The sequence below is a fragment of the Equus asinus genome, chromosome 7, assembly GCF_041296235.1.
Source record: "Equus asinus isolate D_3611 breed Donkey chromosome 7, EquAss-T2T_v2, whole genome shotgun sequence".
NCBI lineage: Eukaryota > Metazoa > Chordata > Mammalia > Perissodactyla > Equidae > Equus > Equus asinus.
Window position 1 is genome coordinate 18,353,990 of NC_091796.1, and position 13,765 is coordinate 18,367,754.

The following is a 13,765-nucleotide window of genomic DNA, read 5'->3' on the forward strand; positions in this document are numbered from 1 at the left end:
TACCAAAAAGATGAGGCACTTACTGCACAGAGGAAGGGGCAGCAGCGATGAGGGAGGCAGGAGTAGTGCTCAGAATCCACGGGTTCCATGCCCCATGGTGACCCATCCTCCAGCCCACTGTCTCTTCCCTGGCCCTCTCTGAGGCCCCCAGTGGTTCATTCAGGATCTGTCTACGTATAGTGACATGCTGTGCCCTTTTTCCTGATGACTCTAATACTTAATAGAGAGGATTAGATCTAGAAGCCTTAGGAGTCAACGGAAAACCTGGTTGCAAATGGAAGGTGAGGTTTAAGCCCCATTTCAATGTTTGTGTTGTTTACATGGCAGCAGGTCATAGAACACCAGAGCCGTTGGGGCCAGGAGATCCTCTCCAACCCTCTCACTTTACTGTGGGAGAAACAGCCTCAGACAGATCCGGTGACTTCTCCAAAGCCATTTCCACATAGCGCAGAACCAGGACCAAACCCTGGGTTTTCTGAGGTCTGCTCCTCTTTCCATCATTCCTACTCCACTTTCCCTTCACCTCCTCATCCAAGTCCAGTCTCTTCAAGACACAGCAAGAAACCCGAAGACTACTTTGAAACACCTGGTGGAATTCAAGAAAAATTGCTGGCCTTCCCAACTCCATTTTTCTTATGCTTGCATATCTCCCGGTTTCACTTATGGACATTAAGTCTCTCTTTCTCATCTCCAAGCAAACTCCCAGATGCAGGAAAACAAGATGCCCACAGGCTAGGAAGACGGCTACTTTTCCGACCCATTGTACTTGGGAGCTTGCCACTAAGAGGCTGTCGTGTGTGTTGGAAGAGCTGGTATATTTCTCCCTAACATTACACAACCCAAAGTCCCAAAGGTATACACTTCCATGCCACTTTATAAACATTAACTGTCTTAACATATGTAGATGTGTTAAGTGCTGTATAGGGCCTGGTGATTGTTATTAGCAAACTACTACTTGTCACCGCACATCACCCGAGATGCCCAATAAACACATAAAGCTCCTGTCTCATGGTCTAGTGCTCTTTCGTTCACACCATGCTACCAGGCAAAGATTCCACTTAGCGCACAGAGCCGCTTAGCCCCAGGAAAGTTGTTCTTCGTGGAAACCCAGTCCTCTCCCAGTAAGAGATCAAATTGGTATTTTACAAACTCTATGACTTTCCCAAGAAATCAGGACAGAATTATAACACCAGCTGGCTGAAGATTTCTTCTCTCCCAGGAGGGAATGGAATGAAGAAGAGCTGGTCAAATAGAGGTATTCAGGATCAGGTTTCAGGATTGGGGATTTTAGTTGAGTGTCCTCTTTATTATGTGTTATTTTAACATTCAAAGCCTTTAAAAGAAACTCCTTTCTGGGCAACCCAGCAACTCCTAAAAATAAACTCAAGTTCCTGAAATATTCTAGTTTGCCTTTAAGCTTTCTTTGGCTGGGGACTGGGCTATTTTCAGTTTCACAGCCCCAGGTGGTATGGATTTGATCTATCGAATGACGAACGACCTTATGACGCTGTGCCTGCAGTGAGAGCTCAGCAGATATTTAGGAAAGGTTAGCTGTGGGCGAGGCTACAGCAGCCCAGGGTGGTTGGGGAGTGGGGAAGGTCCCATTTAAAGATTCCTGGAACCACAAGGGGAAATTGATGATGTGTAGACAACCGTTGAAGGACATGGTGCTATTTATATTTAGTTCAGATAAGGAGGAAAGAACATTCAAAGAACATCAAAGAAGAAAAAGAAGTTAGAGAAAGAAAAGTATTCCATGGGAGGACATGTTGGCAGATGGAAGTGCTGCCCAGTGGAAGCAAGGAGCTAACTGACTTGATTCTCTTGGCCTTGGGTCATTGAATTTGGCCTTTAGAATCTCTGTCTCTCCTTCCGTGATCTATCCTCTCACATTTCCTCATTTTCCCTCCCCAACTCTATTTCAAGTTCACCTTGCCCTAGGCCCTTTTGATCCCTGGCATTTGACCAGCCCCTTGAGTTCCCTTTCCAGGAACCACACACCTTGCCCTTTGTGACACTGTCCCTCAAATCATTCCCTACCCAAAGCTGCCCAGTACCTTCAGAAGGGCTCCAGGTTGGATCTGACATGGCTTTGCCTTCATCCCTCAGCAATCTATTTTCCTCTTGTATCCATTAGGAATGCTTCTAGCTGCACTTAACAGAATAACCAACTCACAATGGCCTCAAACATATGGAGCTCTATTGTTCGCTTCTTAAGAAGTCTGGAGGTAGAAGGTCTCTGTGTCGTGCCAGTGGCTCAAGGATGCCTGCATGCTCCCAAGTCCTTTCTCTCCTTCTGCTCCACCAGTCATAGTGTGTTGACTTTTTCGTCTCGTGCTGGTTGCCTCATGACTGGAAGGTGACAGCTGCAGCACCAGGCATCACATCTACATTAGAGGAAGAAAGAAGCAGGTAGGCAAGGTACCCACCAAATCCGTACCCTATATAAAGAGCAAAGCTTCCTCAGAAGTCTCTTAGTGGAATACCCCTTACACCTCATTAGCCAGAACTGACCCCTTGACCCCGCCTAGCTACGCAAGAGGCTGGGAGGGTACGTGGTTTTCCAGCCTCTTTAATTGGAGGTAGCAAGGAAGAAGGGGATTGGAGATGCTGTTGAGTTAGTCAGCCAACAGCGTCTACCATATCTGCCTACTCTAACAAGTGGAGAAGGTTCCTGAGACCGCACTGAAATGTCCAAGAATTACTTAAGAATTGATACATATAACTTGAGTGCAACTGTAAGTGAACATAAGAGAGGCCATCTTATTACCCTAAATAACCCTTTCCTAGTTAAAGCCCTTCTTCCATGTGATCATTATAAATTGCTACACGCTTTCCTGATTTTCTGGCTCTAACCCTGTGCACATACCCCTGCTGAGGTATTCTGATAGCTTTGTTAAAAATCTTCATAAATTTTCCCAGGGCATAAGAAGGCCTCTAAGAAGAAAGAACACCTGTAGGATATTCATCATCACTGACAAAAGAAAAGCACAATGAGGGACCCTAGAGTCCGTCATGCCCGAAGGCCAACATTTCTAAACTCCCTCCTTACTGCCCATTTTTCCTATGTAACTGCCTCAAGATTCTGTAATTAAGATGGGTTTTTGAGACATTAGTCACTCATCTTCCGATTGTGCTGGCTAATCGAATTAAAGCTTCCTTTCGCGATCCCCAGCTTGTTGTGATTAATTGGCTCAGATGGCGGCAAGCAGAGCCAGCCCATTGCCCAGTGTCGCAGCCTCTGGTTTTTGCACTGCAGAGATCTCATCCATTGAGCAGAAGAGGAGATTCGGTGGTGACCTTCCTTCCTCTCCTGGAGCAGTGCTGCTGGTTTAGTTCCGTCCATTTGGCAACCAGCACAACTTGTCAGGGATTGTTATTTATCTTTTCCCTGTACATCTTGTCTCTTCAGCTGGATTATAAGCTATTTGAGAAGAGGGATCTTAGCTCATACCACCTTCTATTGTTAGTGACTCAAATTAGTGTCATGCACTTTGCTGGCATCCAGGTCACTCTCATTAATGATGGAGTATAACCCTGAACATCACTGGCTGGACCAAGAGACAGCACACCTTTCCATGGGATCCATGGCAGACACACTTAGGAGGTGGAATTTCTAGAAAGGCCAACAGATGAAAACAGTGTGTTTGTAGAATCAGAGGCATATTGAGTAGAGATGGGGTTGGAAAATGCTGTGCAAGCGGAGTGTAAGTTTTCAAGCTTCATGCTGCTTTCAAAAACAAGTCTGGAAGTGTTACTAAATTTAATTTACCCTTTCCGCTCCTTGCGCTCATTCATATGTTTATTCATTCAAAATTAATTGAGCCCCCACTATGTGCTGAGGTTCTGGAAATTCAGAAATGCATAACGCAGAGTCCCTGCCCTTGGAGTTTGTGAGGGAGCTGACAAATAAACAAGTGGTCACGTTGCATGTAATAAGAACCATTATAGTCTTCTACCCAAAGTGTCTCTCGACAACTGATGCACCCTTCCGTAACGCTTGGTGATAACAGAATTCCATTAACTTTTTCTTTTTTCTTTTTCCCCCCTTTTTTTTTTTGAGGAAGATTAGCCCTGAGCTAACTACTGCCAGTCCTCCTCTTTTTGCTGAGGAAGACTGGCCCTGAGCTAACATCCATGCCCATCTTCCTCTACTTTATACGTGGGACGCCTACCACAGCATGGCTTTTTGCCAATCAGTGCCATATCCGCACCCGGAATCCAAACCAGCGAATCCCGGGCCGCCAGGAAGCAGAACTTGCAAACTTAACCACTGCACCACCAGGCCGGCCCTGTACCTTTTCTCTTTTAAAGTAAGCACGATGTGAAGCTTTCTCAGGACATTGTAGGAGGAAGAGGATGCCTGTCATTTTCAGCATCACTGGGGGGTTGGTGATATGGGTTTGTGGTCATCCCATAGAACCTGTCCTGGCCACGGGGCCCACAACATGGTCCATCTGCGACCTTGTAGCCTTGGCCTAGTGGTAACCTTCCTGCAGCCCTCTCTGTGCAGAATCCAGAGCGCTGCGTGGCCTGCCCCCTCTGAAGGCCTCAGCCTATACCAACATCCAGACTCCACTCGTGGCCCGGTATACACAGGGCTGTTGTTCCCTCCCCTTCCTCTCAGCATGTGGCCCACCCACTCTGACGGCCTCGGCCTCTGCCCCAGCCAGTGCCCAGACTCCCGCTGCGATCCTGTGCACTCGGTGCTGACGCCTGCTTCCTGCCTTCCCTGGGCAGGGTGCTCTATTGCTTGCCCATCAATTCCAGATCAGGTCTGGCCTGGGTAAACCTGCAATCTTCTCTGCTATCTGGTGGCCTGATTGTACCTTCGTCAACCAGGTCTGAGCCCCTTCCAAGCTGTCCTTCCTTGGTACTCTCCCTCACCCTGGAGCACTGTAGATTTCCCTGTAGATAATAGTTACTCTTCTATTACATTTAACAATTCTTTATATTCAACTTCCCTTATTGAACCTGCTGTGTGGTTTCTATCTCCTGATTGGACCCAGGCTATTTACCTCATCAATAAAGAAGAGATGATGGTATCAGTATTTCAGATTTATTTTACCAGTCAAATGAGAAAGCCTATGTAAAACCCAGAGTACACTATTCTGCTCATTGGCATTGCTCAATTTTCTCTTTGCCTTAACCACTACTTTCTTTTTACACAGAACAAGGGAAACTGATGTCAGGGAGTGTCAGGCACTTGACAAGATGGTGCTGACATGCATGTGGTTAGCCTTGGAAGAGGAGACAGAGGTTCAGAGAGGCCAAAGAGGTTACCTGGTGTCATGCATGCAATATTGGATTGAGCTGAACTCAGATGGCCAGTCCTCTGAGTCCTCTCTCCATACACCACACTAGGCTTCCTCTTAGAGCCCCAGACCCTCCTTCTTTTCACCTGACTGAGAACAATTTTCCTATGTAACAAAATGACAAAACCTCCTGAGTCTAACCACTTACTCCATGATGACAAGAGCTGAGCAGGAGGAGAATCATTTGCTGGAGTTTTTTCATAATGACTTACCTAAGAGATCTCCTGAAAGAAAGGTCTGACTCATTTGCAAGGTACGAGTCTGTGGTTTTCCTTTCTCATGAGTCTGCCTCTGAACGAGACCTGAGGAGCCTGCCCTTGGATCTGATGCTGTAAGACTTGACAAGTATGGACTGGGCTGTTAAAGGCTCCACTTGGAGAAAATCCCATTGGTTAAAGTCAAATTTATGGAATTCCACAACAGCAGTGGACCAATCGTGTGGTTTGTTGCTTGAATATAACTTCCAAAAGGCCAGCAGTCCATGTTACATTCACTGATGCTTCCCCGGGGCTCAGAATAGAGCCTGGTAGAAAGTAGATGCACGGTATACGTTTGTCAAGTGGACAAATTTACATGGTGAAGGATTCGCCATATTTCTTGACATGTGGGACCTCACTCCGGTATTTGAAAGTAGGATTTTATTTAAAAGCAAGAGAGGGAAGGACCTTAATAGAAACATGGCTATTTTGTCAATCAAGGCCTGATACCATGGCTATGATGATATATTCCAATGACCAAACTCATTTTAGTCAAAGCTTACTTGTCCTGTGTTTCACCACTCCAGGTAATCGTCTCTTCTAGGTATCAGCCTATTACTTTTTGTATATGGTAGTAAGCAATAATGAGTGGGTACCATCCCAGTAAGCAACAGTGGCTTTTTAGCTGGAGCCCTTTGGAAAAAATTGTACACTGCCTGGCAGAGAATTCTGTGCATGGCAGCTACTCCATGAATGTCTGTTGGCACTGATGTTGTTGTGATGATGGCAAGATCTTAAAATAAAGGACTGACATAGGTAGTGGAAATTCAGGCAGGGGAGGAAGGCTCAAGAAAGGGTCGTGGTATTTTTAATTGGAAAGTCGCCTTACACATCTCAAATCGTGACCAGGAAGCTCCCCACACTGTCTCTGCTTAATAGTTCAGTATATTTGAGCTAGAGCTCGTTATAAAAAATCTGAACCAAAATAGCAAATGGAAAGTACATTCTCCACATGTGTCATGGATGTTCAGGTATAGAGGTGAAACCATATGCATATTAAACTCCTGAACTCTTTTTAAAAATCTTGCTTCTTATTTCACAGAAATTACCTTTCTTGCTTTCCCTTTTCCATTTTAATATGATGGGGGGAAAAGGGAGATATAGAAAGAGAGTAAATACATTTTTCTTTTTAGAAACACCAGCAGGTGAACCAGGAGTGCCCTTGTTTACGGTTAAAAGTCTGTTTTAAAATACAGTTGTCCCAAAGTCAGGAGCAGATGAAAGTCCAAACCATGCCAAATGTAGAGGTTTAATGGGTGAGGTGGGGTGGAGCTGTCTCAACTCGTGCGTGGTTCATTCACTTACTCATTCTTCCACCAAGTGCTTATGGAGCACCTGCTGGGCGCTGACCGCTGTGACAGACCTCAAAGACAGCGCAGAATGGGAGCTTCCTGCAGATGCCTGTGTTGTGTCCCCATCAGCTGGGAGACTCCCTCGTACATTGGAAGCATTCAATAAATGTTTCTTGAATCAGTGAGTGGTCTCTGTCCTCATGGAGTTCATAGCACAGGAAATTTCTTCTTAGTCAGTTAGCACTCTTACGCCAATAAATTCTAAGTTAATGAACATCAGGATAGCTTTAAGGAGAAAATGAGAGGTGAATCACTGACGGCCACAAGCAGCCTTGGGGATTGTGTGGAAAGGAGGGTGGTGACACGGTTGTCCTGTTTCCCAATGGCAGTGGGTAAAGGGATTGGCCTCAGGGCAGTAAGATGCATTCTCATAAGTGATTTATGCAAACGAGCCTCAGAACCCAGAGCTGCCCTGTGCGCAGGGACATTTCAGCTCTACTGTGTCAGGTGCTGGGAGAGAGACTCTATCTGCTGCCCTCTTTAAGCCCACTCATTGGCTCCTGCACATTTGAATGGGGCTGCCCCAGAGCAGGAGTCTTGGGGGCAAAGATGGAGTCGCTTGCCAAAATTTAGTAGCAATGCCCTTCTCCTTGGCTGGGCATAATTTTGATATGTATTGAAATAGTCAGTGAGATAAAAGTTTCAAGAGATGAAAATTTAGTCAGAGAGAGTGCTGCTTCCTTGAACAATATTCAGTGTCATAGAACATTCAGATTCATGATGGGTTCACACCTCACAATCCGCATTCCCTCCTCCCTCTCTTTCTCCCTCCCTCCCTTCCTTCCTTTCCTTCCTTCCACCATCCCTCCCTCCCTTTCTCTCTGTGTCTTTCTCTCTCTCTCTCTCTCTCTTTCATCCCCAAAACCTAAGCAGTCCTGAATCCCCTGCTCCTTGTAGACATGGTTTGCCTGCCACAGAGCATATGTTTTAAAGAGGGGGAGGCATTCCAAGATTTTATAACTTTCCTGGGACAGAAGTGATTGGCAGTGCTGATGACCAATCATATCCCCATTACTTTATTAGAGGCAGGTTCAAAAGACAGTCATCTCTCTGTTCTTTAGTAACATTTATTAACCAACAAGCTGTTATATTTAGGGAACAAAAATTGCTCATTGCTACTTTAAAGCGCTGCATATTTCATTTGTCATGATCGTGTGAAGTTTGTCTTTCTGATAAGATGCACACAAGCTCTTGTGACTTACTTTATCAAAATAGTTAACGTGCAATTTATCTCCCATCTTTTTTCCTGAGAGAGAGATAAAGAAATCGCTAAAAGATGATTGTCAGGGGCTTTTGGCTTATAATGGGAAATTTGACCAAAGGTTTTCTGGAACATACAGTTGCTTACGTTTGTATTTCTCCAGGAAGTCTGTAACAGCTAGGGAGAGTTTGGGGATTCGTGTTCAGATTGCAATCATTCCTGCTGCTCTTCTTGCCCATTATTACAGTTATCAAGGATTAACGCTCTAGGGACTGCAATTATGCCCTGTTGTGGGCTCTCCCAGGAACAATTCTATTAATATCACTTTTCATCTTCCTAGGTGCAAATTCAGGAAACCATCAGGGAGAGAAGCCCTCTCAGCCGGATGCCAGCTTTCTCAGAGCCTGCCAGGGAGGAGCCTGCATTTACTGGGACCACAGCAAATTCCTTCCCCAACTTCAGAGGGATCCACAATCAAAAGGCACCATTGGCCCAATACCTGGAGGTAGAAATCTGTCCTCGAGGCCCACGGCATGGAGAAAACCAAGACAGAGAAGACAACGCACCCAGACAGTCTCGGGGAAAACGAGGACCTGAGCTGAGCATCCCAGAAGCCAATAATGCAACTATGTCCGCCTACGAGCTGTCAGCTCGCCTGCCCCAGGAGGGCAGAGCTGACCTCGTGGAGCCCGAGGTTCTCTCTGTTGCTTCCCCTGAATGTGCAAATACCGTCCCCACCCTGGAAACTGTGTGTGATGTGCCAAGGGACAGAGAAGCAATGTGTGCAAGGGAGCTTCTTGAAGCAGGTGAGCAAGAAACATGTGATACCATGGATTTTCCTGTTAGAGCCTCAGTTGATAAATATTTGCCTCAAGAAATTTGCCCCATGGACTTAGAGCTGGCAGAAGGTCAGAGCAAAGTATCTGATTTATGTTCTCCTGATGACAAGACACTGGATGTTCTTTTTCAGACACGAGGTTCTGAGCCTCCACAGGCTACTTGCGAAAGCAGCAACGACAGAAACTCGGCCGTGTCCCCTCTTTTTATCAGTACTTTCACCTGGAACATTTCACAGAAAGCCAGTGAAGGTGCCACAGGGGAAAGTCTAGCCGAGGTGGAGAATCCCACCTCCACATTGGCCTCCGTGGTACAGTCTGGCCAGGAGAAGCCGAGCCCCAGCTTCTCAGGAGGGCTTGAGGAAAGACAGCCTCTATCTTGTGAGAATAACTCTTTCGTGCGATTTAAAGAAGGAGATGACCAGAGGCCCAGTACCAGTGGCCCAGACACAACAGACACACCAGCTAGTCACAGCTCAATTGTGAAATTTCCTCAGGAGAGGCCGACAACAGTAATTGCTAATCTTGAGTGCCTTCAGGTGACCAGGGAGAGTGGGGACACATCAGCTGTTACCATTGCCACCAAAGTCCACACAGTCAAATACCTCCCTGTTTCAGTTGCTGGGAACAGCCACGCAGATGGCCCAGGGGAGAGCTCACCTCAGGCACCAGATGAAAATATTTTCCAACTTCCTTCCAATGTATGTTTGGGTCATATTTTAAATGGTTCCACAACCGAATCTCCGGAAGAGCTCCTTTACTTGGCTCCCAGTGGACCAGGAGTCCACATCTGTGTTCCCCCACTCCCAGAGGGAGAGGGTTTCTGTAGCAATTCCCCTCTTCAGATTGATAACCAGTCTGGAGAGAAGGGCCGGACTGTGGACAGAGCAGACAGTAGGGGCCTTGAAGAGAATTTACAAGAAAAAGGAAGTGAAACAACACAGAGGGTCCAGCAGGAGAGCCTGCCCCACCAGGGTTCTCGTTCTGAAGATGATTTCCAAGAAAGTTTGCCCATGACATCGGCTGCTCAAGGGGAAATGAACCCAGTGCCCTCAGACCACTCATCAGCAAACTCCAGGGAGCAAAGAGGGCAGAGCTCAGGCCTGGGGACTAGCATGTCTGTGGTGGCAGAAGCTACTGTGGAAGAACATGGTCAGGCTCTGAGCAATGTTCCACCTCTCTCTAATATCCTCCTGGAGGAATCTAAAGAGAGCGGACCAGGACTTTGGGAAACAGGCAACAAGCTGAAGATTATAACTCTAGATGCTCCCATTCCAGAAGTCTGGCCATCAAAACAACTGACAGATTCTGAGTGCAAGGAGTTGCAAGCTGTTCCCATGATCCCTAACAGGATCTGGGCTGTTTCTGATGTTCTAAAGGCAGATGCTGCCATGCCTGAACTGTACCCCTCTGAAATTGCAGCTTCAGTTCACTATCCTCAGGCTGAGTCTGGCTCAGCCCTTGCTAATAACAGAAAAATCCATGAAAGTGAAGAGCCAGCCCGTCATGCACATTGGAGTTGTCTTTCTTCCCGATATTTGAGCCAAGCCAGACTCATGGAGTCGTCTGTGGACCCTGTAGATGAAAAGGAATTATGTGTCACAGATTTGCTATCAGAGGCTTCCAAAACTGGAGGGAAGAAAAATGATAACAATGTGAGTCAAAACCAAGAGGAAAACCAACTCAAGGTGGATCACCCTGCCTTCTTTAAACAGTTTCTGACCTGCCCTAAAATCCTAGAGTCCTCTGTAGATCCCATTGATGAAACAAGTGTGACGGAGTGTGCCAGGGCTGAAATAGCAGAGCCCTCTGAATCCACACTGGGTGTCATCAGAGAGGAGAGTAAATTGAATGATGGAAACATGAGCCAGAGAGTGAAAGTCCAACCTGCCATCTTACAAGTCCCATGCCCCCAGCAAAGTGGGGAAACCATTCCAAGTGAAAACAGCATCAACCAAAGCCAAGAAGACAGTGAGAGAGGGGAGGCTGAACAGAGTCAACATGACAGAGCGACAGCAGAAGTCCAACCAGCCATTTTGCAAGTCCCGTGTTCTGACAAAGGTGGAGAAACAATTCCAAGTGGATACAGCAGAAGCCAAACACAAGAAGGCAGGGAGAGAGGCTTAGGGAAGGCCGAACAAAGTAAAAACAGCACAGCAGAATTTGTTTTCCCCACTTGGCCTCTTTCTAGCTGTCTTGAAGTAATGACTCATGCATCTGTTGGAGCTGATACTCACAGCTCCACAGGTCAAATTCATGACATCCCCAAGAATGATTTAGTTAAGCCCAGAAACCATCAATATGCATTTTCTGACTCAAAGGAAAGGGGAGCCTTTGAGAGTGAGTATGGGAAACATTTGCCCTCTCCTAGTGGTCTTACTCAGGTGCCCTTTACTTCCTCTCCTGAAGGAAACATCACAAACTTTTCAATAAGCCACAAAATTGAGGAACCTAAAATAGTGGAGCCCCAAATTGGGGAAACCAAATCCGCAAGTGCGCCTGGCTCCCCGGCAATGACTTTGGCATTCATTTCGGGAGAATGTGCATCAGATAAAGTGCCTAAGACGCTGCAGGACCCGTGTCAACAGGGCTGCACCCTGGGCCATGGGAGAAAGTCAAGAGAAGAGAAGCCCAGCCACATGGCAGACCAGACTGACAGATTCCCCCCAGCACCCCCAGCAGCGACTGGGTGGGAGGAAGTCAAGAGGAAGCAAGAAACCTCAGGAAGTGGACATCTAGCTGAAGGAGTAAAGAAGAAAATTCTGTCCAGGGTGGCTGCCCTGAGACTGAGATTGGAAGAGAAGGAAAACATCAAAAAGAGCTGGAGCTCTCTTAAAAAGATTCCTAAACTTGAAACATCAGTATCACCCACAGATGAGAAAAAAGACCCAAAAAGGTCACCTTGCCAAAGAGAAGGAAAAGGTGAGGCTCTGTTGCTTCCTGTCGTTGTTAAAGTTTGGGTTTGTTGACCAGATGTCAAGTTCCAGTGTCCTGCTGAGTCCTTTGCAATGAAGGTAAGTTTCCACTGGGTAAGTGTTGATGCTATGGCTGTGACCAAATGGCTTGGCATGTAGGCCCGTGGTTCTCAAACTTGAGTGACCTCAGAATCACCTGGAGGGTTTATTAAAACACAGATTGCTGGCCTTCAGCCCCAGAGTTTCTGATTCAACATGTGGGCTTGAGAAATTGCATTTCAAATAAGTTCCCAGGTAATCTGGGGGGAGAACCGCTGGTACAGGCTGCCTGTAGGTATGTTTAATTGCAGGAGCGTGATTAAGATGCCTTTCTGTTTAATATCCCTTAAAAAAATATTTTAAAAGATAAACAGAAGTGTTAATCAGTGTAGCTAATTAGTGTAATTAAATAGACCACATGCTAAGCAGGATTTACAGAAATAAACATTTAGGTACAATTTGGGAGTCTTCTCTTTAATCATTTATTTTCATTAAAAATGGCTTAATTGAACATTGGATTTTCTTCCAGATTTGAGTATAAAATTTCTTTCCAACTCACCCTCCCCATTACTGGAGTCTGAAGCCCCTTGGGGTCTCTGTTCCAGGTTCCAGACTCAGAGCCCTTGTAACTGCTGTCCCTTCTGCTTTGCCTGGGAAATCACTTCAGCCTCAAACTCCATCCCATAACCTGAATTTTAGCCTTTTTTATTTCAGAGCTCTTCTTTCCCTTCCCATGAAATCTGGTAGAAGTCAGAAGAGAAAATATTGCAACAAGGTAAAGTGGCCCACGTGTGCTGGAGCAGAACGCTATGGCGTTCACCCGAGTCCTCAGACCTCAGGGCGGGCGCTCATTACTCCCAGTCCAGCTCAGACGGGCCCTCAGCCTCTGGTGCAGAGAGAATTAAATACAAAACTGCCTTCCGAAGAGTTTGGAGGTATCCAACCAGGTTTCTAGTATATGTGTTGTAAAACATATTTAAAGAGAATGAAGCAATGTTTTAAAAGATCTCTCAAGTGGTTTCGGCCCAGAGGGAAACAGTCTATTTGGACATTTTGTGCATAGTTGTTCAAGTTACTGTGGGAGAAAGGACTCTGCAGAGGACCACGTGCAGTGGGAAGGTTCCATCTCAGTCGTGGCACAGCCTCCCCATCGTGAAGGGCTGCAGCCTGGGAGCACAGCATTCTGGGAGGGTGGTGACCTGGTGGGGTAGGAGTAGGAGCAGGGAGGGGAGTGGGGATGACTTGGATGATTCTGAAAGAAAGAAAACAAAACAAGTGATGTTTTTTTTCTTGACATTCAAAGCTTAGTACAGCCGAAGCTTTATGTTCACCAGGGGACTTCTCCATCTTTTCCCTCAGCGCTTGGCGGGAATATACACAGAAGATGAACTGAGCTGTGCTCCCAGGCCTCCTTTTAGCTCCTTCATCTGCATTTCTACCTCTGTCTCACACAAACAGGGGTCCTTTCCAAAGCCCTGAGGCCTCTTGTCCAAGCCAGCTTCACATCTCTCAGAGACCCTCATTTTATGCTCCTCCCTCCGTGCCCCGCTTTTCTATGTTCAGAACTGACAATGGGTTGTGGATGGGGTTGGCAGTCTTAGGCACATTTCTGTATCTGCAAATCACCCATGAGGGCTGCCGCCACATAGTATTGGAAAGGCCCTCGAGGAAGTAAGTCCCAAATGAGGGGACGGGTAGCCCAAGCGTTTGAGACTGTGGGCCTGAATGCCTAGCCCAGCTAGCCAAGTAGGGCCAAAGGACCTGAAATGGGTTTTGCCATCAATAAGTACTTGGTATATTTTTTCTCTCTCTCGATTATGCGCTTGGATCCTGTAATATCATTAGTAGCC

At 46.4% G+C, this 13,765-nt stretch overlaps 1 protein-coding gene across 8 annotated transcripts in view; it reads left to right on the forward strand.

Moving 5' to 3' along the window:
* Positions 1-13,765, forward strand: part of ALPK2 (alpha kinase 2) — a 119,911-nt gene that overhangs the window by 71,418 nt on the left and 34,728 nt on the right. For 7 of the 8 annotated variants that reach the window (XR_011504385.1, XM_070512938.1, XM_070512937.1 and 4 more), the window contains one exon: positions 8,466-11,883. Coding sequence is in view for 7 of the 8 variants with exons in the window: in XM_070512938.1 (XP_070369039.1) it covers positions 8,466-11,883 (3,418 nt within the window). In the remaining variant the exon portion in view is untranslated. Of the gene's footprint in view, positions 1-8,465; positions 11,884-12,629; positions 12,691-13,765 lie in introns of all 8 variants that reach the window. The other variant, XM_070512939.1, reaches the window with a different exon arrangement.